This window comes from Oenanthe melanoleuca, chromosome 2 (assembly GCF_029582105.1).
Source record: "Oenanthe melanoleuca isolate GR-GAL-2019-014 chromosome 2, OMel1.0, whole genome shotgun sequence".
Classification (NCBI taxonomy): domain Eukaryota; kingdom Metazoa; phylum Chordata; class Aves; order Passeriformes; family Muscicapidae; genus Oenanthe; species Oenanthe melanoleuca.
This window is the reverse complement of record NC_079335.1, coordinates 833,968-860,240: the sequence shown is the minus strand read 5'-3', so window position 1 is coordinate 860,240 and position 26,273 is coordinate 833,968. Positions and strand designations below refer to the sequence as shown.

General features: G+C 60.9%; 2 protein-coding genes and 1 long non-coding RNA gene across 4 annotated transcripts in view; 1 reads left to right on the top strand and 2 right to left on the bottom strand.

Annotated features, from left to right (window-relative positions):
- Positions 1–8,109, bottom strand: part of LOC130250283 (myosin-6-like) — a 28,723-nt gene extending 20,614 nt beyond the window's left edge. For both annotated transcript variants that reach the window (XM_056485815.1, XM_056485816.1), the window contains exons 1-8: positions 7,909–8,109; positions 6,410–6,553; positions 3,434–3,590; positions 2,360–2,387; positions 2,170–2,269; positions 1,976–2,068; positions 959–1,022; positions 276–374 (exon numbers count right to left, since the gene is read on the bottom strand). In XM_056485815.1, coding sequence (XP_056341790.1) covers positions 276–374; positions 959–1,022; positions 1,976–2,068; positions 2,170–2,269; positions 2,360–2,387; positions 3,434–3,590; positions 6,410–6,553; positions 7,909–8,109 — 886 coding nt within the window. The remainder of the gene's footprint in view (positions 1–275; positions 375–958; positions 1,023–1,975; positions 2,069–2,169; positions 2,270–2,359; positions 2,388–3,433; positions 3,591–6,409; positions 6,554–7,908) is intronic.
- A 6,533-nt stretch (positions 8,110–14,642) lies between these two features.
- LOC130250311 (uncharacterized) lies at positions 14,643–15,483 on the bottom strand. Its single transcript, XR_008839964.1, has 3 exons — positions 15,384–15,483; positions 14,777–14,973; positions 14,643–14,699 (listed from the first exon to the last, which is right to left on the bottom strand). It is a non-coding gene; the product is annotated as an uncharacterized LOC130250311 (long non-coding RNA).
- Positions 15,484–15,603: 120 nt separating this feature from the next.
- LOC130249867 (sphingomyelin phosphodiesterase 5-like) lies at positions 15,604–25,990 on the top strand. Its single transcript, XM_056485006.1, has 9 exons — positions 15,604–15,633; positions 16,099–16,881; positions 18,196–18,663; positions 19,201–19,273; positions 19,705–19,845; positions 20,427–20,516; positions 20,613–20,676; positions 21,295–21,445; positions 22,558–25,990. Exons 1-9 carry the CDS (start codon positions 15,604–15,606, stop codon positions 22,651–22,653), a joined length of 1,896 nt encoding a protein of 631 aa, XP_056340981.1. The 3' UTR covers positions 22,654–25,990.
- The last annotated feature ends 283 nt before the right edge of the window (positions 25,991–26,273 follow it).

The following is a 26,273-nucleotide window of genomic DNA, read 5'->3' as shown; positions in this document are numbered from 1 at the left end:
TTGGGCAGGGAGAAGCACCAGATTTGGGCAAGGAGAAGCACCAGTTTTGGGAAAGGAGAAACCCCAGATTTGGGCAAGGAGAAGCCCCAGATTTGGGAAGGGAGAAACCCCAGATTTGGGCAAGGAGAAGCCCCAGATTTGGGCAAGGAGAAGCCCCAGATTTGGGCAAGGAGAAACCCCAGATTTGGGCAAGGAGAAGCCCCAGATTTGGGCAAGGAGAAACCCCAGATTTGGGCAGGGAAAAGCCCCAAGGCCGCGGTGCAGGCCCGGCTCACCCAGCAGCTCTGGCTTCTTGTTGGAGAGGATCTGGTAGAAGATGTGGTAATTGCGTTCCGCCTTCAGCTGGAAAATGACACGGGACTTCTCCAGGAGATCTGGGGTGGAGACACGGAGAGATGGATGGATGGATGGATGGATGGATGGATGGATGGAGGATGGATGGATGATGGATGGATGGATGATGGATGGATGGGTGGATGAATGATGGATGGATGGATGGATAATGGATGGATGATGGATGGATGGATGGATGGATGATGGATGGCTGATGGATGGATGGATGATGGATGGATGATGGATGGATGGATGGATGGATGGATGGATGATGGATGGATAATGGATGGATGGATGATGGATGGATGGATGATGGATGGATGGATGGATGGATGGATGGATGGATGGATGGATGGATGGATGGATGGATGGACGATGGATGGATGATGTGCGGATGGATGGATGATGGATGGATGATGTGCGGATGGATGGATGATGGATGGATGGACGATGGATGGATGAAGGATGGATGAAGGATCCACCAATCAGGGGCACAAATGGACACGGATGGACAGACAGATGGACACACGAGGAGTTACAAGGATGAGGAGTGGACAGAGGGACGCGCAGAGCTCAGGACACACGGACATTGGCCGGACAGTGACCGCGCCCTGTGGCCACTCACAGGTCTCGATGTCGGCCGACGCCAACTTGCCGGTGGCCCCGAAGTGGATCCGGATGAATTTCCCCTGGCAGGGTGGAGGGGGAGGGATTTGGGGGGCCATAGATCCCACCCCACAGACTCTGCCCCACAGACCCCACCCCACAGCCCCATAGACTCCTCCCCCAGGCCCCACCCCCCCAGAACCCCCATAAACCTCACCCCATCACCGTGCCCCACAGACATTGGCCCCGCCCCATAGACTCCACCCCACAGATGTTCTCATTGACATTGGCCCATCCCATAGACTCCACCCCATAGATCTGCCCCACAGATACAGGCCCTACCCCATAGATGTTCTCATAGACATTGACCTCATCCCATAGACTCCACCCCACAGATGTTGTCATGGACATTGCACCTGCCCCATAGATTCCACCCCATAGATATTCTCATAAACCTTAACCCCATGCTATAGACTCCACCCCATAGATGTTCTCATAGACACTTGCCCAGCCCCATAGACTCCACCCCATAGACCTCACCCCATAGGTCTCCTCATAGATATTGTGGCCCCACCCCATAGACATCACCCCACAGATGTTCTTATGGACACTGGCCCCACCCCATAGATGTTTGCACGGACACCAGCCCCACCTCATAGATGTCACCCTATAGATGTTCTCATGGACATTGGCCCCACCCCATGGACTCCACCCCATAGATGTGCCCCACAGATCCAGGCCCCACCCCATAGATGTGTCTCATAGACCCTGGCCACACCCCATAGATGTCACCCTATAGATGTTCTCATGGACATTGGCCCCACCCCATAGATGTCACCCTATAGATGTTCTCATGGACATTGGCCCTGCCCCATAGACTCCACCCAATAGATGTGCCCCACAGACCCAGACCCCGCCCCACAGACCCAAGCCCCGCCCCACAGACCCAAACCCCGCCCCCGGCCCCAGGCCCCGCCCCCCAGACCCAAACCCCGCCCCCGGCCCCAAGCCCCGCCCCCGGCCCCGCCCCACTCACGAATCGCGAGGAGTTGTCGTTGCGCACGGTCTTGGCGTTGCCGAAGGCCTCGAGCGCGGGGTTGGCCTGGATGATCTGATCCTCCAGCGTCCCCTGGGGTGGGGTGACAGCCACACCCGGGGTGGGGACGTGTCCAGCTGAGACCCCTCCCCCCCCCCACCCCCCGGGGGGGCGTGGCTCGGCCCCTCCCCCACCTTGGCCGCCTCCTTCTTGCGGTCGCCGATGGCGGCGATGCTGGCGAAGTACTGGATGACGCGCTTGGTGTTCACCGTCTTCCCCGCGCCCGACTCGCCCCTGGGGGGGCAACGGGGTCACCCAGGGGTCACCTGGGTCACCTGGGGTCACCCGGGGTCACCCAGCCCCGCCCCCCGCCAGGGCACTCACGTGATGAGGATGGATTGGTTCTCGCGGTCTGTGGGGGGAGAGGAGGGGGGAGGGGTGAGGAGGGGGTTGGGGGGGGGTCTCAGCCCCTCCCCCCCTCCACCCTCCAGGTGATGTTGGGGGGTCTCCACCCGCCCAGGTGAGCGCCAGGTGTGGAAGTGGGGAGGGTTTTGGGGGTGTCCAGATTTTCTCAGGTGAGGTGGGAGAAGAGTGGGGGGGGTTTGGGGTGGGGGGTGAGGGTCTCCACCCTCCCAGGTGAGCCACAGGTGTGTCCACGTGTCCCCAGGTGTGCCCAGGTGTTGCCAGGTGAGCCGACCTGCCCCTCACTTGCCCCCACCTGCTCGTCAGCCCATTTTTGGGGTCTCACCTGCCCCAAGTTGCCCCCATCCCGTTTTTGGGGTCCCCCGGCGGTTTTTGGGGTCCCACCTCCCCCCACCTGCCCCCACCCCGTTTTTGGTGTCCCCCATCCCGTTTTCGGGGTCCCCCGGTGGTTTTGGGGTCCCACCTGCTCCCATCCCATTTTCGGGATCCCCTCATCCTATTTTCGGGGTCCCCCATCCCATTTTCGCGGTCCCCCACACCATTTTCGGGGTCCCCCCGGAAGTTTTTGGGGTCCCCCCGGCAGTTTTGGGGTCCCCCAGCAGTTTTCGGGGTCCCCCGGCGGTTTTTGGTGTCCCCCCATCCCATTTCCGGGATCTCCCCGGCAGTTTCGGGGTCCCCCACCCCATTTCGGGGTGAGCATGTACTGGTAGGCGTTGTCGGAGATGGGGAAGCTGTGCGGCGGGACCTCGTCCCCCCACCCCATTTTCGGGGTCCCCCCACCCCATTTTCGGGGTCCCCCGGCGGTTTTGGGGTCCCCCGGCGGTTTTTGGGGTCCCACCTGTGAGCATGTACTGGTAGGCGTTGTCGGAGATGGGGAAGATGTGCGGCGGGACCTCGTCCCCCACCCGTTTTTGGGGTCCCCTGGCAGTTTTTGGGGTACCACCTGCTCCCACCCATTTTTTGGGGTCCCCCATCCCATTTTCGGGGTCCCCCATCCCATTTTCGGGGTCCCCCATCCCATTTTTGGGGTCCCACCTGTGAGCATGTACTGGTAGGCGTTGTCGGAGATGGAGAAGATGTGCGGCGGGACCTCGCTGCGCTTCTTGCCGCGGTACGCGGCCACCACCGCGGGCTCGTACACCGGGAGCCACTTGTAGGGGTTGACGGTGACGCAGAACAGCCCCGAGTAGGTCTGGGGGGAAATTGGGGGGTCAGGGGGGCTGGGGAACCCCAAAATCCAGCCCAGAGTCTGCTGTGCGTGAAAAATCCCGAAAAAATGGGAATTTGGGGTGCCCAGGGAACCCCAAAATCCAGCCCAGAGGGACCCCAAGGACCCAAATCCTAAAATAACAGGAATTTGGGGTTCAGGGATAAATCTGATTGGGGTTGGGATTCAGGGATTGGGGGGGGACCCCAAACTCCGTTTTGGGGGTTCAAGGATTGGATATTTTGGGTCTGGGGGGAGACCGGGGGGGTCAGGGGGAAAAATTGGGAATTTGGGGGGCTCGGGGAACCCCAAAATCCGCCCCAGAGGGACCCCGAGGGCCCAAATCCTAAAAAACCGGGAATTTGGGGTTCAGGGATAAATCTGGGATTGGGGAACCCCAAAATCCAGCCCAGAGTCTGCTGTGCATGAGGAAATCCCAAAAAATGGGGATTTGGGGTGCCCAGGGAGCCCCCAAAATCTGTCCCAGAGCCCCCTCCCCACTTTGGGGTCTCACGTAGATCACCCCCATTCCTCATGTCCCCCTCCCCATTTTGGGCTCCCCCTCCCCAATTTGGGGGTCTCACGTAGATCACCCCCATTTCTCATGTCCCCCTCCCGATTTCCCGTGCCCCCCTCCCTATTCGGAGCCCCCTCCCCAATTCGGGCTCTCACGTAGATCACCCCCATTTCTGGTGTCCCCCTCCCCATTTTTGAGGTTTTTTTCCCCCATTTCCCTGTTCCCTTTCCCCATTTCCCGTGCCCCCTCCCCAGTTTCAGCTCCCCTTTCCCATTTCCCGTGTCTCCCTCCCCATTTTGGGGTCTCACGTAGATCATCCCCATTTCTGGTGACCCCCTCCCCATTTTTGAGTTTTTTTCCCCCATTTTCGCTCTCCCCCTCCCCATTTTCGATCTCCCCCTCCCCATTTCCCGTGCCCCCCTCCCCATTCCCGTGTCCCCCTCCCCATTTGGAGCCCCCTCCCCACTGGGGGTCTCACGTAGATCACCCCCATTTCCCGGTTCCCTTTCCCCATTTCCCGTGTCCCCCTCCCCATTTTTGAGGTTTTTTCCCCCATTCCCGTGCCCCCGTCCCCATTTTCGGGTTCCCCCTCCCCATTCCCGTGTCCCCCTTCCCATTCGGAGCCCCCTCCCCAATTCGGGCTCTCACGTAGATCACCCCCATTTCCCGGTTCCCTTTCCCCATTTCCCGTGCCCCATTTTTGAGGTTTTTCCCCCCCCCCATTCCCGTGTCCCCCTCCCCATTTTTGAGGTTTTTTTCCCCCATTTCCCGTGTTCCCCTCCCAATTTTCCGTTTCCCCTCCCCATTCGGAGCCCCCTCCCCAACTCGGGCTCTCACGTAGATCATCCCCATTTTTGGGTTCCCTTTCCCCATTTTTGAGGTTTTTCCCCCCATTTTCGATCTCCCCCTCCCCAATTCAGGGTCTCACGTAGATCACCCCCATTCCCCTCTCCCTTTCCCCCATTTCCCGTGTCCCCCTCCCCATTCGGGGCCCCTCTCCCCAGTTTCGGGGGTCTCATGTAGATCATCCCCATTTTTGGGTTCCCCCTCCCCATTCCCGTGTCCCCCTCCCCACTCGGAGCCCCCTCCCCAGTTCGGGCTCTCACGTAGATCATCCCCATTTTTGAGTTCCCTTTCCCCATTTTTGAGGTTTTTTCCCCCATTTCCCGTGCCCCCCTCCCCATTTTCGGGTTCCCCCTCCCCATTTCCCGTGTCCCCCTTCCCATTCGGAGCCCCCTCCCCACTCGGGGGTCTCATGTAGATCATCCCCATTTCCCGTGCCCCATTTTTGACGTTTTTTCCCCCATTTCCCGTGCCCCCCTCCCCAATTCGGGGGTCTCACGTAGATCATCCCCATTTCCCGTGCCCCTTCCCCATTTTTGAGGTTTTTTCCCCCATTTCCCGTGCCCCCCTCCCCATTCCCGTGTCCCCCTCCCCATTTGGAGCCCCCTCCCCAATTCGGGGGTCTCACGTAGATCATCCCCATTTCCCGTGTCCCCCTCCCCACTCGGAGCCCCCTCCCCAATTCGGGGGTCTCACGTAGATCATCCCCATTTTTGAGTTCCCTTTCCCTATTTTTGAGGTTTTTTCCCCCATTCCCGTGTCCCCCTCCCCATTTTCGACCTCCCCCTCCCCAACTCGGGGCTCTCACGTAGATCATCCCCATTTTTGAGTTCCCTTTCCCCATTTTTGAGGTTTTTTCCCCCACTTGGAGCCCCCCTCCCCAATTCGGGCTCTCACGTAGATCACCCCCATTTCCCGGTTCCCTTTCCCCATTTCCCTTTCCCCATTTTTGAGGTTTTTCCCCCATTCCCGTGCCCCCGTCCCCATTTCCCGTGCCCCCCTCCCCATTTGGAGCCCCCTCCCCAATTCGGGGGTCTCACGTAGATCATCCCCATTCCCCTCTCCCTTTCCCCCATTTCCCGTGTCCCCCTCCCCATTCGGGGCCCCTCTCCCCAGTTTCGGGGGTCTCATGTAGATCATCCCCATTTTTGGGTTCCCCCTCCCCATTTCCCGTGCCCCCCTCCCCATTCCCGTGTCCCCCTCCCCATTTGGAGCCCCCTCCCCAATTCGGGGCTCTCACGTAGATCACCCCCATTTTTGGGTTCCCTTTCCCCATTTTTGAGGTTTTTTCCCCCATTTTCGACCTCCCCCTCCCCAACTCGGGGGTCTCACGTAGATCATCCCCATTTTTGAGTTCCCTTTCCCTATTTTTGAGGTTTTTTCCCCCATTCCCGTGCCCCCCTCCCCATTTTCGACCTCCCCCTCCCCAACTCGGGGGTCTCACGTAGATCATCCAGGCCCCGTAGCGCTCCTTGAGGTTGTAGAGCACGGCGGGCTCGTGCAGGAAGGTCAGCATGGCCATGTCCTCGATCTTGTCGAACTTGGGCGGGTTCTGCTGGTGCACGTCCCCCTCGGCCACCGTCACCGTCTGGGGACACGGGGGGGGGACATGGGGGGCACCAAAATGTCACCAAAATGTCACCAGGGCCACCAGGGTCACCAGGGTCACCAAAATGTCACCCAAAATGTCCCCAGGGCCACCAAAATGTCACCCAAAATGTCCCCAGGGTCACCAGTGTGACCACTGCCCCCAGTGTCCCCAGTGTCCCCAACGTCCCCAATGTCTCTAATGTCCACAATCCCATTTTTACCAATTTCCCCCCATTTTTTCCCTTTTTCCTCCATTTTTTCTCAATGTCCCCAATGTCCCAAATCCCCTCAATGTCCCCACTGCCCCCCACTGTCCCCAATGTCCCCAGTGTCCCCAATGTCCCCAATGTCCCCACTGTCCCCAATGTCCCCCCCAATGTCCCCAATGTCCCCCCAATGTCCCCCAATGTCCCCAACGCCCCCAATGTCCCCAAAATGTCCCAAGTCCCCCCAGTGTCCCCAATCCCATTTTTACCAATTTCCCCCCATTTTTTCCCTTTTAGCTCCATTTTTTCTCAATGTCCCCAGTGTCCTCATGGTCCCCAATGTCCCCAGTGTCCTCACTGTCCTCAGTGTCCCCAATGTCTCCAATCCCGTTTTTACAAATTTCCTCCCATTTTTTCCCTTTTTCCTCCATTTTTTCAATCCCCCCAATGTCCCAAATCCCCACAGTGTCCTCAACATCCCCGCAATGTCCCCAGTGTCCCCAATGCCCCCCAGTGTCCCCAATGTCCCCAGTGTCCCCAGTGTCTCCAATTCCATTTTTACCAATTTCCTCCCATTTTTTCCCTTTTTCCTCCATTTTTTCTCAGTGTCCCCGAGTGTCCTCAATGTCCCCAAGGTCCCCCACTGTCCCCATTGTCCCCCAATGTCCCCAATGTCCCAAATCCCCACAGTGTCCCCAATCCCCCCAATGTCCCCAAAATGTCTCCAGTGTCCCCAATGTCTCCAATCCCATTTTTAACAATTTCCCCCCATTTTTTCCCCTTTTTCCTCCATTTTTTCTCAATGTCCCCACTGTCCCCAATCCCCACAATGTCTCCAAATCCCCCCAGTGTCCCCAATGTCCCAAATATCCCCAATCCCCCCCCAATCCCCCCAATGTCCCCAATCCCTCCACTGTCCCCACTGTCCCCAATCCCCCCAATGTTCCCCCAGTGTCCCCAATGTCCCCAGTGTCTCCAATTCCATTTTAACAATTTCCCACCATTTTTTCCCTTTTTCCTCCATTTTTTTCTCAATGTCCCCACTGTCCCAATGTCCCAATGTCCCCAATGTCCCCAATCCCTCCACTGTCCCCACTGTCCCCAATCCCCCCAATGTCCCCCAGTGTCCCCATGTCCCCGGTGCCACCTCTCCCAGCTCGGTCTCCACAGTGACGCTCCCGCCGTGTCTCTCCAGGACTCGTCCCCTCACGAACTCGTGGCCCGGGTGTGGCACGAAGCACTCGGCGCGGGGGTCGAAGGGGCGCGTGGTGGCCGCCAGGCGCTCGCGCTCGCCCGGCCGCAGGAACGGGGCGGCCGCGCCCAGGGCTGCCAGCACCGCGTCCGCCATGGCCTGGGGGGCCACCAAATCATGGATTGGGCTACCATGGCCACCACTGACCCCACTGAGCCGCCAGCACCGCGTCCGCCATGGCCTGGGGGCGGTAAATGGGCCACCAAACCATGGATTGGGCTACTATGGCTAGCCCTGACCCCACTGACATCAATGGGCTACCAAATCATGGGTTGGGCAACCATGGCTACCACTGACCCTGATCCCACAGACATCAATGGGCCACCAAACCATGGATTGGGCTACCGTGACTACCACTGACCCTGACCCCACGGAGCTGCCAGCACCGCGTCCACCATGGCCTGGGGGCCACCAAATCATGGATTGGGCTACCAGGGCCAGCCCTGACCCCACAGATATCAATGGGCCACCAAAGTCATGGATTGGGCCACCATGGCTACCCCTGGCCCTGACCCCACGGAGCCGCCAGCACCGCGTCCGCCATCCTGCAGGGGGCGCAGATGGGCCACCAAACCATGGATTGGGCCACCGTGACCCCATAGACATCAATGGGCTACCAAGGGCTTGGGTTGGGCTACCGCGGCCACCCCGACCCCTCCCCCCCCTCACCTCAGTCCGTGGGTCGCGTGGGTTCGATGGAGGGTCTGGGGGGACGGAGGGGGGGGGGGTGAGGGGCGGCACCCGCAGATCCCAAAAACCCCAAAAACCCCAAAAAACCCCAAAAAACCCCAAAAAACCCCAAAAACCCCAAAAACCCCAAAAACCCCTGCGAGCCCCTTAGACCCCAAAACCCCACAGATCCCTGTGTGCCCCATAGATCCCATAAACCCCACAGACCCCATAAAACCCCTGTGACCCCAAAAACCCCTGCGAGCCCCACAGATCCCAAAAACCCCAAAGCCCCAGAGATCCCATAAACCCCACAGGTCCCAAAAAATCCCCCATAGACTCCCCAAAACTCCTGTGACCCAAAAACCCCACAGGTCCCTGTGCCCCATAGACCCCATAAAACCCCTGTGACCCCAAAATCCCACAGATCCCTGTGCCCCACAGATCCCAAAAACCCCACAGATGCCCCACACAGATCCCAAAAAATCCCTGTGACCCCAAATTCCCACAGACCCCATAAACCCCCCAGGTCCCTGTGCCCCCCACAGACCCCGCGGCTTCCCCGTGCACCCCAAAGATCCCTCGTGTGCCCCATGGACCCCCTGGGACCACCCCAGCCCCACAGAGACCCCACAGGCTTCCCCTGCGCCCCATAGACCCCCCGTGCACCCCACAGAGACCCCCACGCACCCCATAGAGACCCCATATGTGACCCGCAGACCCCCGTGCACCCCATAACTCACCCTGTAACCCATAACTCACCCTGTACCCCAAAGATCCCCCGTGCCCCACAGAGACCCCCCTGTGCACCCCAAAACCCACCCCACACCCCACTTCCCCCACCGTCCGTCCGTGCCCCACAGCAGCAGTGGGGCGGCCCCGCGGCCCCACAGCTTTTATAGGGGCGCTGTTGGGGGAGGGGGCTGGGGCAGGGGCGGGGGGGAGGGGGCTGATAAAGGTGGGGGAGGGGCGGCCCCACCCTTCCCCCCCCCCTCCTCGTGATGTCTCTGTGGGGCCGAGGGGTCTGAGCCCCCCTTGTTCGCCCCATAGCGAGAGTTGGGGGGCAGAGAAAAGGCGGGGGGGGATTTGGGGTCCCATTTGGGGGATTCTATGGGGCAGAGAATTGGGGTCCCCTATTTAGGGGATTCTATGGGGCAGAAATCCCGTATTTAGGCGATGCTATGGGGCAGAGACATTGGGGTCCCCTATTTAGGGGATTCTATGGGGCAGAAATCCCGTATTTAGGGGATTCTGTGGGGCAGGGACATTGGGGTCCCATTTAGGGGATTCTATGGGGCAGGGGGTCCCGGATTTAGGGGATTCTGTGGGGCAGGGGGTCCCGGATTTAGGGGATTCTGTGGGGCAGAGTGTCCCCATATTTAGAGAATCTATGGGGCAGAGATCCCGTATTTTGGGGATTCTATGGGTCAGATCCCCTATTTAGGGGATTCTATGGGGAAGGAACAGGGGGATCCCATATTTAGGGAATCTATGGGGCAGAGTGTCCCGTTTTTAGGGGATTCTATCGGGCAGAATGTTCCCATATTCCCGGATTCCATGGGGCAGGGATCCCATATTCCCGAATTCTATGGGGCAGAGTGTCCCATATTTCAGGAATCTATGGGGCAGAGTGTTCCCATATTCTGGGATTCCATGGGGCAGGGATCCCATATTTCGGGGTTCTATGGGGCAGGAATCCCGTATTCCCGGATTCCATGGGGCAGGGATCTCCGGGCCCCTGGCCAGTGTCCCCACGCCGGGGGGTGGTGACAGCTCGTGTCCCTGTCGCGGCTATATCGGGACACGGCGGGGGAGGGGGGGCCGTTATCTCGCCCCCCTCCCGCCGCTGTGGGGCCGCTGTGGGGCCGGGGGGGGGGGAGGGGCGGGGCTGGCAGCTGTCCCCGAACGCGGCTCCACTTTGTCCTGGCGGCGGTGACAAAGTGTCCCCAAAGTGTCCCCAAAGTGTCGCCGCGAGGTGACAAATTCCTGCGGGGGGGGGAGGGGACAGAGAGAATCTCCTGCGCTGTAGGGACACGGAGGGGGGGGGGTCGGGACCCCCAAAATTTAATCTGGGACCCCCAGAATTCGTCTGGGACTGCCTTGGACCCCCCCCCGGACACCTGGGACCCCCCTGGGACCCCCCAAACACCTGAGACCCCCTGGGACCCCCCCCCCGGACACCCCTGGACACCTGAGACCCCCCCCCCAGAAATTGAGATCCCCCCTGGGACCCTCCTTGGATCACCCCGAGACCCCCCTGGGACCCCCCTGGGACCCCCCAAACACCCGGGACCCCCTCCCGGGAACCTGGGACCCCCCCGGGACTCCCCCCGGGACACCTGCGACCCCCCCCCCCCTCCAGACATTGGATCCCCCTGGGACCCCCCCAAACACCTGAGACCCCCCCCGGACCCCCGTGTACCCCCCCGGACACCTGGGACCCCCCTGGACATGTGGGAATCCCCCCCAGGACCCCCCAAACACCTGGGACCACCTGGGACCCTCCTGGGATACCTGGGACCCCCTGGGACCCCCCCAGATACCTGGGACCCCCCCCCGGGACTCCCCCCTGGGAAACCTGAGACCCCCCCCCGACACCTGAGACTCCCCCCCCAGACACACCTGGATCTCCCTGAGACCCCCTCGGGACCCCCCTGGGACCCCCCCAAACACCTGAGAGCCCCCCCGGACACCTGGGACCCCCCAGACAGGTGGGACCCCCAGACAATAACGATGATGACGATAAGGATCTTCATCAGCGCGCTGTTAATTAATTAATTGATTGATTAATTAATTGGTTCAGTCATTGATTAATCCATTCCTGCCCCAAACCCCCCCAGGTGTGACTGGGGCGGCTCCTGGGGGGGGGGGGGGGAACAGGTGGCACAGCAGCTGGAACAGCTGGAACAGCTGGCACAACACCTGGCACACCTGGCACACCTGGCACACCTGTCACCTGGCACACCTGTCACCTGGCACACCTGGCACACCTGGTACACCTGGCACAGTACCTGGCACAGCTGGAACACCTGGCACACCTGTCACCTGGCACACCTGGAACACCTGGCACACCTGGAACACCTGGTACACCTGGCACACCTGGCACACCTGGCACACCTGGCACAGTACCTGGCACAGCTGGAACACCTGGCACACCTGGCACAGCACCTGGCACACCTGTCACACCTGTCACACCTGTCACACCTGGCACACCTGGAACACCTGGCACACGTGGCAGACCTGGCACACGTGGCACAGCACCTGGCACAGCTGGAACACCTGGCACACCTGGCACCCCCTGTCTCACCTGTCACAGCACCTGGCAGGACCGCCCCTCCCCCCCAGCTGTTGCTGCCCAGGTGGGCCCCGCGCGCTGGTGGGGGCGGGGCACTCCCAGTTCCCCCAGTACGCGGGGCCGGCTCATACTGGGGCGGTCACGTGGTTCCTCCTGCCGGCGCTTTCCCTTTCGGTTCGGCGGCGGCGCGGGGGCGACAGCGGGGTCAGCGCGGGGTCACCGGGGTCACCGGGGTCACCGGGGTCAGCGCGGGGTCACCGGGGTCACCGGGGTCACCGAGGGGTCACCGGGGTCACCGGGGTCAGCGCGGGGTCACCGGGGTCACCTGTCCTGTCACCAGGTGAGGGCGGCTGCGAGAAGGGGGAGGGGACACTGGGGACACTGGGGACACTGGGGATACGGGGATACTGGGGACACTGGGGACACTGGGGACACTGGGGATATTGGGGACATTGGGGACATTGGGGGATACTGGGGATACTGGGGACACTGGGGATACTGGGGGATACTGGTGACACTGGGGACACTGGGGACACTGGTGGGACACTGGTGGGACACTGGTGGGACACTGGTGACACTGGTGACACCGGTGTGACACTGGTGACACTGGTGGGACACTGGTGACACTGGGGACAGGGGTCACAGCCCAGCCCCCGCCGGCCCCTCCCCCCCCCGTGGCTACCGGCAGAACCGGTTGGGCCACCTGCGGTCGGGCTGCGGTGGCCCGGGGGTGGCGGCGGGGACAGGAAACGCCGCGCGCGGGCGGTTGGTGCCACCCGGGGCGTGTTTGTGTCACCCGCGGGGTTTTTGTGTCACCCGCGGGGTTTTTGTGTCACCCGCGGGTGTTTCTGTGTCACCCGGGGGGTTTCTGTGTCACCCGCGGGGTTTTGTGTCACCGGCGGTCGCCACCCGGGAGCCCCCGGTAGCCCCGGGCGGGAGCGGCGACACCGGGAGGGGCTCGGTGGCCACGGAGGAGAGCGGAGGTGAGGGGGAGGGGGAGGGGGAGGGGTGGCACTGGGGATACTGGGGAGACTGGGGACACTGGGGATAGTGGGGATACTGGGGGTACTGGGATCCCACACTGGGGATACTGGGGATACTGGGGAGACTGGGATCCCACACTCGGGATACTGGGACCCCATACTGGAGGATACTGGGAAGATACTGGGGGACACTGGGGGACACTGGGACCCCATAATGGGGGATACTGGGGTGATACTGGGTGATACTGGGGGATACTGGAGACACTGGGGGGATACTGGGGGACACTGGGATCCCACACTGGCTGGGTTCTGGGGATACTGGGGGGACACTGGGGGATACTGGGATATACTGGGACTTACTGGGGGATACTGGGGGATACTGGGGGATTTACTGGGATTTACTGTAGGATACTGGGGGACACTGGGATCCCACACTGGCTGGGTTCTGGGGATACTGGGACCCCATACTGGTGGATACTGGGGGGACACTGGGGGATACTGGGGGATACTGGGGGGATACTGGGGGGGACAACTGGGACCCCTCTGGATGGGCACTGGGGATACTGGGGAAAATTGTCCCCCAGTGTCCCCAGTATCCCCAGTGTGGGATCTCACTGTCCCCCAGTATCCCCCCGGTGTCCCCATTGTGGGATCCCAGTATCCCCAGTATCCCCCAGTATGGGATCCCAGTATCCCCCCAGTATCCCCAGTATCCCCAGTGTGGGATTTTACTGGCCCAGGTGTGATGTTATTGGTCCAGGTCAGGTGTTACTGGCCCAGGTGAGCCATCACCTGCCCAGGTGAGCTGTCACCTGCCCAGGTGTGGTTTTTACTGGCCCAGGTGAGCTGTTACTAGCCCAGGTCAGGTGTTACTAGCCCAGGTCAGATGTTACTGGCCCAGGTGAGGCATCACCTGCTCAGGTGAGCTGTTACTGGCCCAGGTGTGGTTTTACTGGTCCAGGTGAGATTTTACTGGCCCAAGTAAGGTATTGCTGGCCAGGTGAGCTGTTATTGGCCCAGGTCAGGTTTTACTGGCCCAGGTCAGGTGTTACTGGCCCAGGTGAGCCATCACCTGCCCAGGTGAGCTGGCACAGGTGCGTGTCCGGCCTCTCTGTGGCCGCAGGGCTCGGAGCTTCCGGGAACCTGTCGGGCCAGACCGGCCAGCAGGACTCACCTGGATCAGAGAGCTGGGACTCACCTGGGACTCACCTGGATCAGACACCTGGGACTCACCTGGACAGGAGCAGGGAGCTGGGACTCACCTGGATCAGAGAGCTGGGACTCACCTGGGACTCACCTGGATCAGACACCTGGGACTCACCTGGACAGGAGCAGGGAGCTGGGACTCACCTGGATCAGAGAGCTGGGACTCACCTGGATCAGATACCTGGGACTCACCTGGATCAGAGAGCTGGGACTCACCTGGGCAGGAGCAGGGAGCTGGGACTTACCTGGATCAGATACCTGGGACTCACCTGGGCTCACCTGAACTCACCTGGGCCCCCTGGACAGGATCAGGGGCCAAGATTTACCTGGACAAGGGGAGGAGCCAGGATTTACCTGGCCAGGATTTATCTGTCCGGGCTCAGGGGTCAGGACTCACCTGGGCAGGATCAGGGGCTGGGACTCACCTGGGACTCACCTGGATCAGACACCTGGGACTCACCTGGACAGGATCAGGGGCTGGGACTCACCTGGGACTCACCTGGATCAGACACCTGGGACTCACCTGGGCTCACCTGGACAGGATCAGGGGCTGGGACTCACCTGGGACTCACCTGGACTCACCTGGGCAGGATCAGGGGCTGGGACTCACCTGGACTCACCTGGCTCGACTCAGGGGCTGAGACTCACCTGGACAAAGGGAAGGAACCAGGATTTACCTGGCTGGGACTCACCTGGCCGAGACTCACCTGACCAGACTCAGAGCCCGGGACTCACCTGGACAGGATCAGGTTCCGGGATTCACCTGGACACAGGGGAGGAACCAGGATTTACCTGGCCAGGACTCACCTGGACAGGCTCAGAGAGCTGAGACTCACCTGGACATACCTGGACTCACCTGGACAGGATCAGACACCTGGGACTCACCTGGGCAGGATCAGGAGCTGGGACTCACCTGGACTCACCTGGCTCGACTCAGGGGCTGAGACTCACCCGGACAAGGGGGAGGAACCAGGATTTACCTGGCTGGGACTCACCTGACCAGACTCAGAGCCCGGGACTCACCTGGACAGAGGGGAGGGGCCAGGATTTACCTGGCCAGGACTCACCTGGACAGGCTCAGAGAGCTGGGACTCACCTGGACATACCTGGGCTCACCTGGACAAGATCAGAGAGCTGAGACTCACCCGGACAAGGGGGAGGAACCAGGATTTACCTGCCCGGGACTCACCTGACCGGACTCAGAGCCCGGGACTCACCTGGACAGGGGGGAGGGGCCAGGATTTACCTGTCCGGACTCACCTGGCCGCTCTCAGCCCGTGCAGGTGTCCCCTCCCCTTCCCCCCCCCCGAACCCGGCACAGGTGAGGCGGCGGCTGCCGTGGGGGGAGGGGCGGGGTCTCGTGGCCACCGGGGCGGCTCCTCCCACCCGTGGGGGAGGGGCGGGGTCCGGCCGCAGGGATTTCCCACGGTGGCCGGGATGGGGGAGGGGCGGGGCAACTCCGGCCACGTGAGTTTCCCACGGTGACCGGGACACACCTGGGTGGGGGAGGGGCCTCGGCGTGACCACAGGAAGTGACCAGGACACCCCGGAGTGGGGGAGGGGCATCGGTGTGACCACAGGTGACCAGGACACCCCAGGGTGGGGGAGGGGTCTCCCTCTGGCCACAGGAAGTGACCACAACCGCCTGGTGGGGTGGGGGAGGGGTTTCACTGTGACCACAGGAGTTTCCCACGGTGGTGGTCAGAGTGGGGGAGGGGTTTCGCTCTGGCCACAGGTGACCAGGACAACCCAGGGGGGGGGGAGGGGTCTCACTCCAGCCACAAGAAGTAACCACAACCCCCAGGGTGGGGGAGGGGCCTCAGTGTGGCCACAGGTGACCACTACTCCCGGGTGGGGGAGGGGTCTCTCTCCAGCCACAAGAAGTGACCAGGACACCCCCAGGGTGGGGGAGGGGTCTCAGTGTGACCACAGGTGGTGACCACAACCCCCGAGGGTGGGGGAGGGGTCTCTCACTCCACCCACACTCTTTCCCACGGTGACCCCGCCCCCCGGGCCTCCCCTCCCGCCCCAGGTTCCCCCGTCCGAGCGTCCGACCCTCGCCGGGACCCTCCGATGTCGCCGCCGTGGCCGCCGCCGTCCCCGCTGCCGGACACGCCGTTCCCGGGCCGGGCCGTGGCCGCGGTGGCCGCGGTGGCCGAGGCGCTGCTGGCCCCGGGCTCGTGGGCCGTGGACCGGCTGCTGGCGCTGCGTCCCACCACGGCGCAGCGGGCGCGCTGGCACCGGCACCGCGGTGCCGCCATCGCCATTCGGGTTCTGGCGGCGCCGGTGCTGGTTTTGGTGCTGGTTTTGGTGCTGCCGCCGGCGCTGCTTGGCTTGCTGCTGTGGCTACCGGCGCAGGCCAAGCGCCGGCCCTTCGTCCTCCAGCTCGAGGCCGCGGTGGCCGCGCCGGAGCCGTGGGACCCGCGGCGGTGCCGGCGCAGTTTCACCTTCCTGAGCGCCAACGTGTGCCTGCTGCCCAGCGGGCTGGCCCGGTTCAGCAACCTGGGCCGCAGCCGGTGCCGGGCCCGCGCCATCGGGCGGCTGCTGGCAGCCAAAGCGGCGCCGGAACCTGCCGGACACCGGGAGGGGCTGTTGGCGACGCGGAGGGGGCCGGGGGGAGGGTACGGCGGCACCGAGGATAGGGCGGGGCCGGGAGGGGATTGGGGGATGGGCGTGGCCGGGGTGGATATGGAGATGGTGGCCAAGGCAACGGTGATGGGCGACTCAATGGCGATGGTCAACACAACCTTCATGGGCAACTCAATGGCAATGGGCGACTCAATGAAGATGGGCAACTCAACATTCATGGGCAACTCAATGGAGATGGTCAACTCAACAACAATGGGCAACCCAATGGCGATGGGCGACTCAACGGCGATGGTCAACTCAACCTTCATGGGCGACTCAACAGCGATGGGCAACTCAACATTCATGGGCAACCCAACGGCGATGGGCGACTCAACGTTCATGGGCGACTCAACATTCATGGGCAACTCAACAATGGGAAACCCAACAGCGATGGTCAACTCAACAGTGACGGCCAACTCAAGAGAGATGGCCAACTCAAGAGAGATGGCAAACCCAATGCTGATGGGCAACTCAATGGCGATGGTCAACTCAACAACAATGGGCAACTCAACGGCGATGGGCGACTCAACAACAATGGGCAACTCAACATTCATCGGCAACTCAATGGTGATGGTCAACTCAACAACAATTGGCAACTCAACGGAGATGGGCAACTCAACATTCATGGGCAACTCAACAATGGGAAACCCAAGAGCGATGGTCAACTCAACAGTGATGGCCAGCTCAACAGTGATGGCCAACTCAAGAGAGATGGCAAACCCAATGCTGATGGGCAACTCAATGGAGATGGTCAACTCAACAACAGTGGGCAACTCAATGGAGATGGGCGACTCAATGGCGATGGGCAACTCAACAGCAATGGGCAACTCAATGTTCATGGCCAACTCAACGTTCATGGCCAACTCAACGGCGATGGGCAACTCAACGGCGATGGGCGACTCAATGGAGATGGGCAACTCAATGGAGATGGGCAACTCAATGGAGATGGGCAACTCAATGGAGATGGTCAACTCAACAACAATGGGCAACCCAACGACGATGGGTGACTCAACATTCATGGGCAACTCAACAATGGGCAACCCAACAGTGATGGCCAACTCAACAGTGATGGCCAACCCAATGCCAATGGACAACTCAACATTGATGGGCAACTCAACAGCGATGGGCGATTCAACACTGATGGTCAACCCAACGCCGATGACCAACCCAACGCCGATGACCAACCCAACATTGATGACCAACCCAACGCCAATGACCACCCCAACAATGATGACCAACCCAACACCAATGACCAACCCAACACCGATGACCAACCCAACACCGATGACCAACCCGATGCTGATGACCAACCCAACGCCGATGACCAACCCAACACCGATGACCAACCCAACACCGATGACCAACCAAACACCGATGACCAACCCAACACCGATGACCAACCCAACGCCGATGACCAACCCAACGCCGATGGCCAACCCAACACCGATGACCAACCCAACACCGATGACCAACACAACACCAATGACCAACCCAACGCCGATGACCACCCCGCCCCCGGGCCCAGCCCCACCGCCGGTGACCAACCCCCGGCCGGACCGTCTGCTGCCGCTGCCGGACCCGATGCCGCCGGTGCTGAGCGCCCGCATCCCGCCGGACACCGACTTCGTGTGCCTGCAGGAAGTGTTCGACGGCGCGGCGGCCACCGCGCTGCGCCGGCAGCTGGCCCGGCGCTTCCGGCACGTGCTGTGGGGGGTGGGGCCGGCGGGGCTGCGCTGCGGCCGCCTGCGGGTGCTGGGCAGTGGCCTGGTGCTGGCCAGCCGCTACCCCCTGCTGGCCGCGCGCTTCCACCCCTTCCCCAGCGGCGCCCGCGAGGACGCGCTGGCCAACAAGGGGCTGCTGGTGGCGCAGGTGAGGGCGCGCCTGGGGGAGGGTGGGGACAGGTGAGGGCGCACCTGGGGGGAGGACACCTGGGGGATGGGGACAGGTGAGGGTGCACCTGGGGGAGGGCACAGCTGGGAGAGGGCACACCTGGGGGAGGGTGTGGAGGGGGATGGGGACAAGTGAGAGCGCACCTGGGTGGGCACAGGGAGAGGGTGGGGACAGGTGAGGGCACACCTGAGTGAGTGACAGGGGCAGGTGAGGGCACACCTGAGTGAGTGACAGGGACAGGTGAGGGCACACCTGAGCAGGCACAGGGACAGGTGAGGCCACACCTGGGTGGGCATGGGGGGATGGGGACAGGTGAGGGCACACCTGCGGGAGGGCGTGGAGGGGGATGGGGACAGGTGAGGGGGCACCTGAGCAGGGCACAGGGACAGGTGAGGGCATGGGGGTGTGACAGGGGCAGGTGAGGGCACACCTGAGCAGGCACAGGGATAGGTGAGGGCACACCTGAGCAGGTGACAAGGACAGGTGAGGTGACATTGGCGCTGTCCCCTCCCCTAGGTGCTGTTGGGGACAGGGCGGGGCCAGCGCGTCGTGGGGTACCTGAGCTGCACCCACCTGCAGGCACCTGCACGTGAGTGGGGACACTGGGGGACACTGGGGGACACTGGGGGACACTGGGGGACACAGGGGTGACACGGGGGACACTGGGTGTGGCACTGGAGGTGTTGAGTCTGTGGGGTCTTGTCCCTCTGTGTCCATGTGTCCCCAGGTCCCTGTCCCACTGTCCCCAATGTCCCCAATGTCCCCAATCCCCCCACTGTCCCCAGTGTCCCCACTGTCCCAATGTCCCCACTGTCCCCATTGTCCCCAATGTCCCCAATGTCCCCAATGTCCCCAATGTCCCCAGTGTCCCCACTGTCCCCAATCCCCCCAATGTCCCCAGTGTCCCCACTGTCCCCAATGTTCCCTCTGTCCCCATGTCCCCACTGTCCCCAATGTCCCCAAAGTCCCCAATCCCCCCAATGTCCCCAATGTCCCCTCTGTCCCCGTGTCCCCTCCCAGCGGACGCCGCCATCCGTGACGATCAGCTGACCCGGGTGCTCGAGTGGCTCCACGATTTCCGGCAGGACCAGCAGCAGGCCGGGGACCTGGTGGCCTTCAGCGTCCTGTGCGGGGACCTCAACTTCGACAACTGCTCCCGGGGTGGGGACATCGAGGGGACACGCGGGGACATCGAGGGGACACGCGGGGACATCGAGGGGACAGTGACAGGGACACGGGGGGACAGCGGGGGGGACGGGGGGGACATCAAAGGGACACTGACTGACACGGGGAGGGGCAGAGGGGACATGGGGGGACATCGAGGGGACACTGGGGGACATGAGGGGGACACGGGGGGAGAGAGGGGAGGGGACATTGAGGAGACATTGAGGGACACGGGGAGGAGGCAGGGGGGACACGGGAACAGCAACGGGGACACGGGGGGACATCGAGGGGGACAGAGAGGGACACGGGGGGAGAGAGGGGGGAGGGGACACGGAGTGACATGAGAGGGAGCAGAGGGGACATGGAGGGGGACAAGGGGACACGGAGGGGACAGAGGGGGACATTGGGGGAACATTTGAGGGGACACGGAGGGGGGGACACGGAGGGGGACAGGGAGGGGGACAGAGGGGACACTGCGGGACACAGAAGCTCAGGGGGGACATTGGGGGACATCTGGGGGGACACAGGGTGACACGGGGGGGTGACACGGGGAGGTGACAGCAGCAGTGTCCCCGCAGGTGACGCCCAGAACCAGCGCCACCCCCTGTTCGACAAGTTCTGGGACCCCGCGAGGATCCAGGCGGGACAGGACCAGCCCTGGGCCATCGGTGGGGACACCCGTGTCACCTCCCTGTCCCCTCCCTGTCCCCTCCCCGCGTCCCCAGGGTCCCGCTCATGTCCCTTTTGTCCCCTCGTGTCCCCAGGGACGCTGCTCGACTGCCTCAAGATCTACGAGGAGCCCGTGTCCACCCCGGAGAAGATGGAGAGGTGACAGTGGGGACATCGGGGACACGGGGACACTGGGGGGATTGGGGACACTGGGGAGAGTGGGGACATTGGGGACATTGGGGGGGCACAGGGTGGGAGGGGACAGGGAGGGGACAGCCATCCATGCCTGCGTCGCCGTGTCCCTTCTGCCACCATGTCCCTGTGTCACTCTGTCCCCAGTGTCCCCACTGTCCCCAATGTCCCCAGTGTCCCCTCTGTCCCCTCAGGACACTGTGTCCCCACTGTCCCCACTGTCCCCAATGTCCCCAGTGTCCCCCCTGTCCCCTCTGGACACTGTGTCCCCACTGTCCCCAATGTCCCCAATTCCCCCAGTGTCCTCAATGTCCCCAGTGTCCCCTCAATGTCCCCAAGTGTCCCCCCCAATGTCCCCATTGTCCCCATTGTCCCCATTGTCCCCAATGTCCCAAATCCCCCCAATGTGCCCTCTGTCCCCAATATCCCCAATGTCCCCACTGTCCCCAATCCCCCCTGTGTCCCCTCTGTCCCCACTGTCCCCAGTGTCCCAGTGTCCCCAATGTCCCCACTGTCCCCAATGTCCCCACTGTCCCCAATTCCCCCTCTGTCCCCAGTGTCCCCAATGTCCCCCTGTCCCCTCAGGACGCTGTCCCAGCCCTGGGGCCGCCAGCAGTTCCTGGCCGCTCCCATCCTGCCCTGCGGCGCTCCGGACCCGCTGGCCCCGCGGCCGTGGAATGGCCGGAGAGTGGACACGGCCCTGGTGCAGACGGAGCCCAAGCCTGAGCTGACCACTGTGAGTGACCGCTAGGGACCCTGTGTGACCCCTGTGGGACCCCTGTGTGACCCCTTAGTGACCCCTGTGGGACCCCTCAGTGACCCCTGTGGGACCCCACACTGACCACTGTGAGTGACCGCTAGGGACCCCGTGTGACCCCTGTGTGACCCCTGTGTGACCCCTGTGTGACCCCTTAGTGACCCCTGTGGGACCCCTCAGTGACCCCTCAGTGACCCGACACTGACCACTGTGAGTGACTCCTTAGTGACCCCTCACTGACCACTATGAGTGACCGCTAGGGACCCCGTGTGACCCCTGTGTGACCCCTGCGGGACCCCTCAGTGACCCCTGTGGGACCCCTCAGTGACCCCTCACTGACCACTGTGAGTGACCGCTAGGGACCCCGTGTGACCCCTGTGTGACCCCTGCGGGACCCCTCAGTGACCCCTGTGGGACCCCACACTGACCACTGTGAGTGACCCCTTAGTGACCCCTCACTGACCACTGTGAGTGACTGCTAGGGACCACTAGTGACCCCTGTGTGACCCCTCAGTGACCCCTGTGGGACCCCACACTGACCACTGTGAGTGACCGCTAGGGACCCCTGTGGGACCCCTGTGTGACCCCTCAGTGACCTCACACTGACCACTGTGAGTGACCGCTAGTGACCCCTCAGTGACCCCTCAGTGACCCCCAGTAACCCCTCAATGACCACTTAGTGACCCCTGTGTGACCCCTTAGTGACCCCTCAGTGACCCCACACTGACCACTGTGAGTGACCCTTAGTGAACCGCTAGCTACCCCTGGGTGACACGAGTGACCCCTGAGTGACCCCTTGGTGACCCTAAACTGACCACTGTGAGTGACCCTTAGTGTCCCCTCAGTGACCCCTTACTGACCCATTGCTGACCACTGTGAGTGACCGCTAGTGACCCCTCAGTGACCCCTCAGTGACCCCTTACTGACCCCTCAATGACCTCTCAGTGGCCCCACACTGACCACGGTGAGTGACCCTTAGTGACCCCTGAGTGACCCCTTAGTGACCCCACTGACCCCGGAGTGACCCCACTGACCCCACGCTGACCCCGTGACCCCTCGGTGACCCCGTGCTGACCCCGCTGTCCCCACAGGAGGTGACCCGGCTGTCGGTCATCACCCAGCTGGCCACTCTGTCTGACCACCTGCCCGTGGCCTTGCGCCTGCGCCTGGGGCCTGCTGACCTCTGACCTCTGACCCCGCTCTGGACATCAGGCTGGACACGGCTTGGACATGGACACGGCTCCGGCCACGCTCTGGACATGGTGCTGGACACAGGGCTGGTCACAGCCATGGCTCTGGCCACAGCGCTGGACACGGCACTGGCCATGGCTCCGGACACAGCTCTGGCCACAGTTTGGCCACAGCTCTGGACACGGCACTGGACACGGCACTGGACACAGCACTGACCACAGCTCTGGACATGGGGCTGGACACAGCAGGGCCACAACCATGGCTCCGGCCACAGCGCTGGACACAGCGCTGGACACGGCACTGGACACTGGGCTGGTCAGGGGGCTGGACACGGCACTGGACACGGCACTGGACACGGCACTGGACACTGGGCTGGTCATGGGGCTGGACACAGCTCAGATGTGGGCGTGGCCATGACTCCAGCCACAGTGCTGGACACGGGGCTGGACACGGGGCTGGACACGGGGCTGGACACAGCACTGACACCAGCACTGACCACAGTGTGACCACAGTGTGACCACAGTGTGACCACAGCAATGACCACAGTGTGACCACAGTGTGACCACAGCAATGACCATGGCTCCAGCCACGGCTCCGGTCACAGCGCTGGACACAGCACTGACCACAGTGTGACCACAGCACTGACACCAGCACTGACCCCAGCACTGGCCACAGTGTGACCACAGCACTGACCACAGTGTGACCACAGCACTGACCACAGCAGTGACCACAGTGTGACCACAGCAATGACCACAGTGTGACCACAGTGTGACCACAATGTGACCCAGCAATGACCACAGTGTGACCACAGTGTGACCACAATGTGACCACAGCACTGACCACAGTGTGACCACAGCAATGACCACAGTGTGACCACAGCAATGACCACAATGTGACCACAGTGTGACCACAGCACTGACCACAGTGTGACCACAGCATGACCACAGTGTGACCACAGTGTGACCACAGTGTGACCACAGCAATGACCACAGTGTGACCACAGCAATGACCACAGTGTGACCACAGTGTGACCACAGTGTGACCACAGCAATGACCACAGTGTGACCCCAGCACTGACCACAGTGTGACCACAGTGTGACCACGGCTCCGGCCACGGCTCCGGCCACGGCTCCGGCCGCAGCGCTGGACACAGCAGCCCAGGGGGTCACTGCACCGGGGGGGGATGGGGGCCACAATCAATGATCATTGATCAGTATTGATCCGGTATTGGAACAGGATCAGTCTGGTATTGATCTGACATTGATCAGGTATTGATCCAGAATTGATCCAGCATTGATCCGGTATTGGGGCAGGATCAGTTTGATATTGATCTGCCATTGATCCAGTATTGATTCTGTATTGGGACACAATCAATGATCATTGATCCAGTATTGGGAGAGGATCAGCCCAGTATTGGTCCAGCATTGATCAGGTATTGATCTGATATTGTTCCAGTATTGGGACAGGATCAGTGTGATATTGATTTGCCATTGATCCGGTATTGATCAGGTATTAGGATCTGTCACAGAATGGATCCAGAATTGATCTGATATTGATCATGTATTGGGGCAGGATCAGCCCAGCATTGATCTGATATTGATCCGGCATCATTCCAGCACAGTTTGGGCATTAATCCAGCATCGATCAGTATTGATCAGTATTGATCAGTATTGATCCAGCGTTCATCAGTATTGATCCAGCATTGATCAGTATTGATCAGTATTGATCCAGCGTTCATCAGTATTGATCCAGCATTCATCAGTATTGATCAGTATTGATCTGGCATTGATCAGCATTGATCCGGCATTGATCAGTATTGATCAGTATTGATCAGTATTGATCCGGCATCAGCCGCGCTTTGCGCTTCTTCTGCTGTCGGGGTGAATGTCATGACGGAATTTGGGAATTCACGACGGAATTTGGGAACTCACGGTGGAATTTGGGAATTCACGACGGAATTTGGGAATTCACGACGGAATTTGGGAATTCACGACGGAATTTGGGAATTCACGGTGGAATTTGGGAATTCACGACGGAATTTGGGAATTCACGACGGAATTTGGGAATTCATGATGGAATTTGGGAATTCACGGTGGAATTTGGGAATTCACGACGGAATTTGGGAATTCACGACAGAATTTGGGAATTCACGACGGAATTTGGGAATTCACGGTGGAATTTGGGAACTCACGGTGGAATTTGGGAATTCATGACGGAATTTGGGAATTCACGGTGGAATTTGGGAATTCACGGTGGAATTTGGGAATTCATGACGGAATTTGGGAATTCACGACGGAATTTGGGAATTCACGGTGGGATTTCGGAAATCTCTGCTGTGGGTTGAGTTTGGGACTCGATCCCTGTGAGCCGGGAATGGGAATAATGGGAATAATGGGAATGGGAATAACAGGGATCAGGAGATGATCTGGTATTGACCCAGTATTGATCCGACATTGATCCAGTATTGATCCGGTATTGGTTCAGTATCAATCCAGTACTGATCCATCACCAATCCAGCATTGACCCGGTATTGATTCAGCATTGATATCGTATTGATCCAGCATTGATCCAGTATTGATCCAGCACTGACCTGTTATTGATTCAGCATCCATCTGTTATTGATCCAGAATTGATCTGGTATTGGTCCAGTATTGATCCATTGTTGATCCAGCATTAATCCAGCATTGATCTGTTATTGATACAGCATTGATCTGGCATTGATCCGGCATTGACTCAGTATTGATCCGACATTTCCTGAGGATTGATCCAGCACTGAACTGCTATTGATCCAGTATTGATCTGCTATTGATCCAGTATTGATCCATTGTTGATCCAGCATTGATCCAGCATTGTTCTGTTGTTGATCCAGCATTGATCTGGTATTGATTTGGTATTGATCCAGCATTGACCTGGAATTGATCCATTGTCACTCTGGCATTAATCCAGCGCTGATCTGGTGTTGATCTGTTATTGATCCAGTATTGGTCTGGCATTAATCTAGCACTGATCTAGCATTGATCTGGCATTGATTTGGTATTGATCCAGCACTGATCTGCTATTGATCCAGCACTGATCTAGCATTGATCCAGCATTGATCTGCCCTCCATCCAGCACCGACCCAGCCTCCCTCCTGTGGGGCTGGCACATCCCCCACGGCACACGGGGGTTCCCCCTCCCCCCCATTCCCAGAGTTTGGGGGTCACTGGCTCGGTGACCTCCCCCAGATCTGTGGGGCAGAGCCCTGGGGGGCTCCGTGGGGCTGGAGGGAGTCACTGGGGGGATCCCTGGGGGTCTCCATCCTCCCCCAAAGACACCAGGCAGGAGTTGGGGGGCACAGGAAGCTTTATTGGAGGGGGAGACCCCCAAGGGGGGAGCTGGGGTTGGGGGGCTGCCCCATGGGGGGTGCATAGCTGGAGTTGGGGGGGGCTGCCCCATAGCTGGAGTTGGGGGGGGCTGCCCCATAGCTGGAGTGGGGGGGGCTGCCCCATAGCTGGAGTGGGTGAGGGGCTGCCCCATAGCTGGAGTGGGTGAGGGGCTGCCCTATGGACTGTGCGTATCTGGGGGCTGCCCCATAGAAGGGTTACGAAGGGGCTGCCCTACAGCAGGGTTGGGGGGC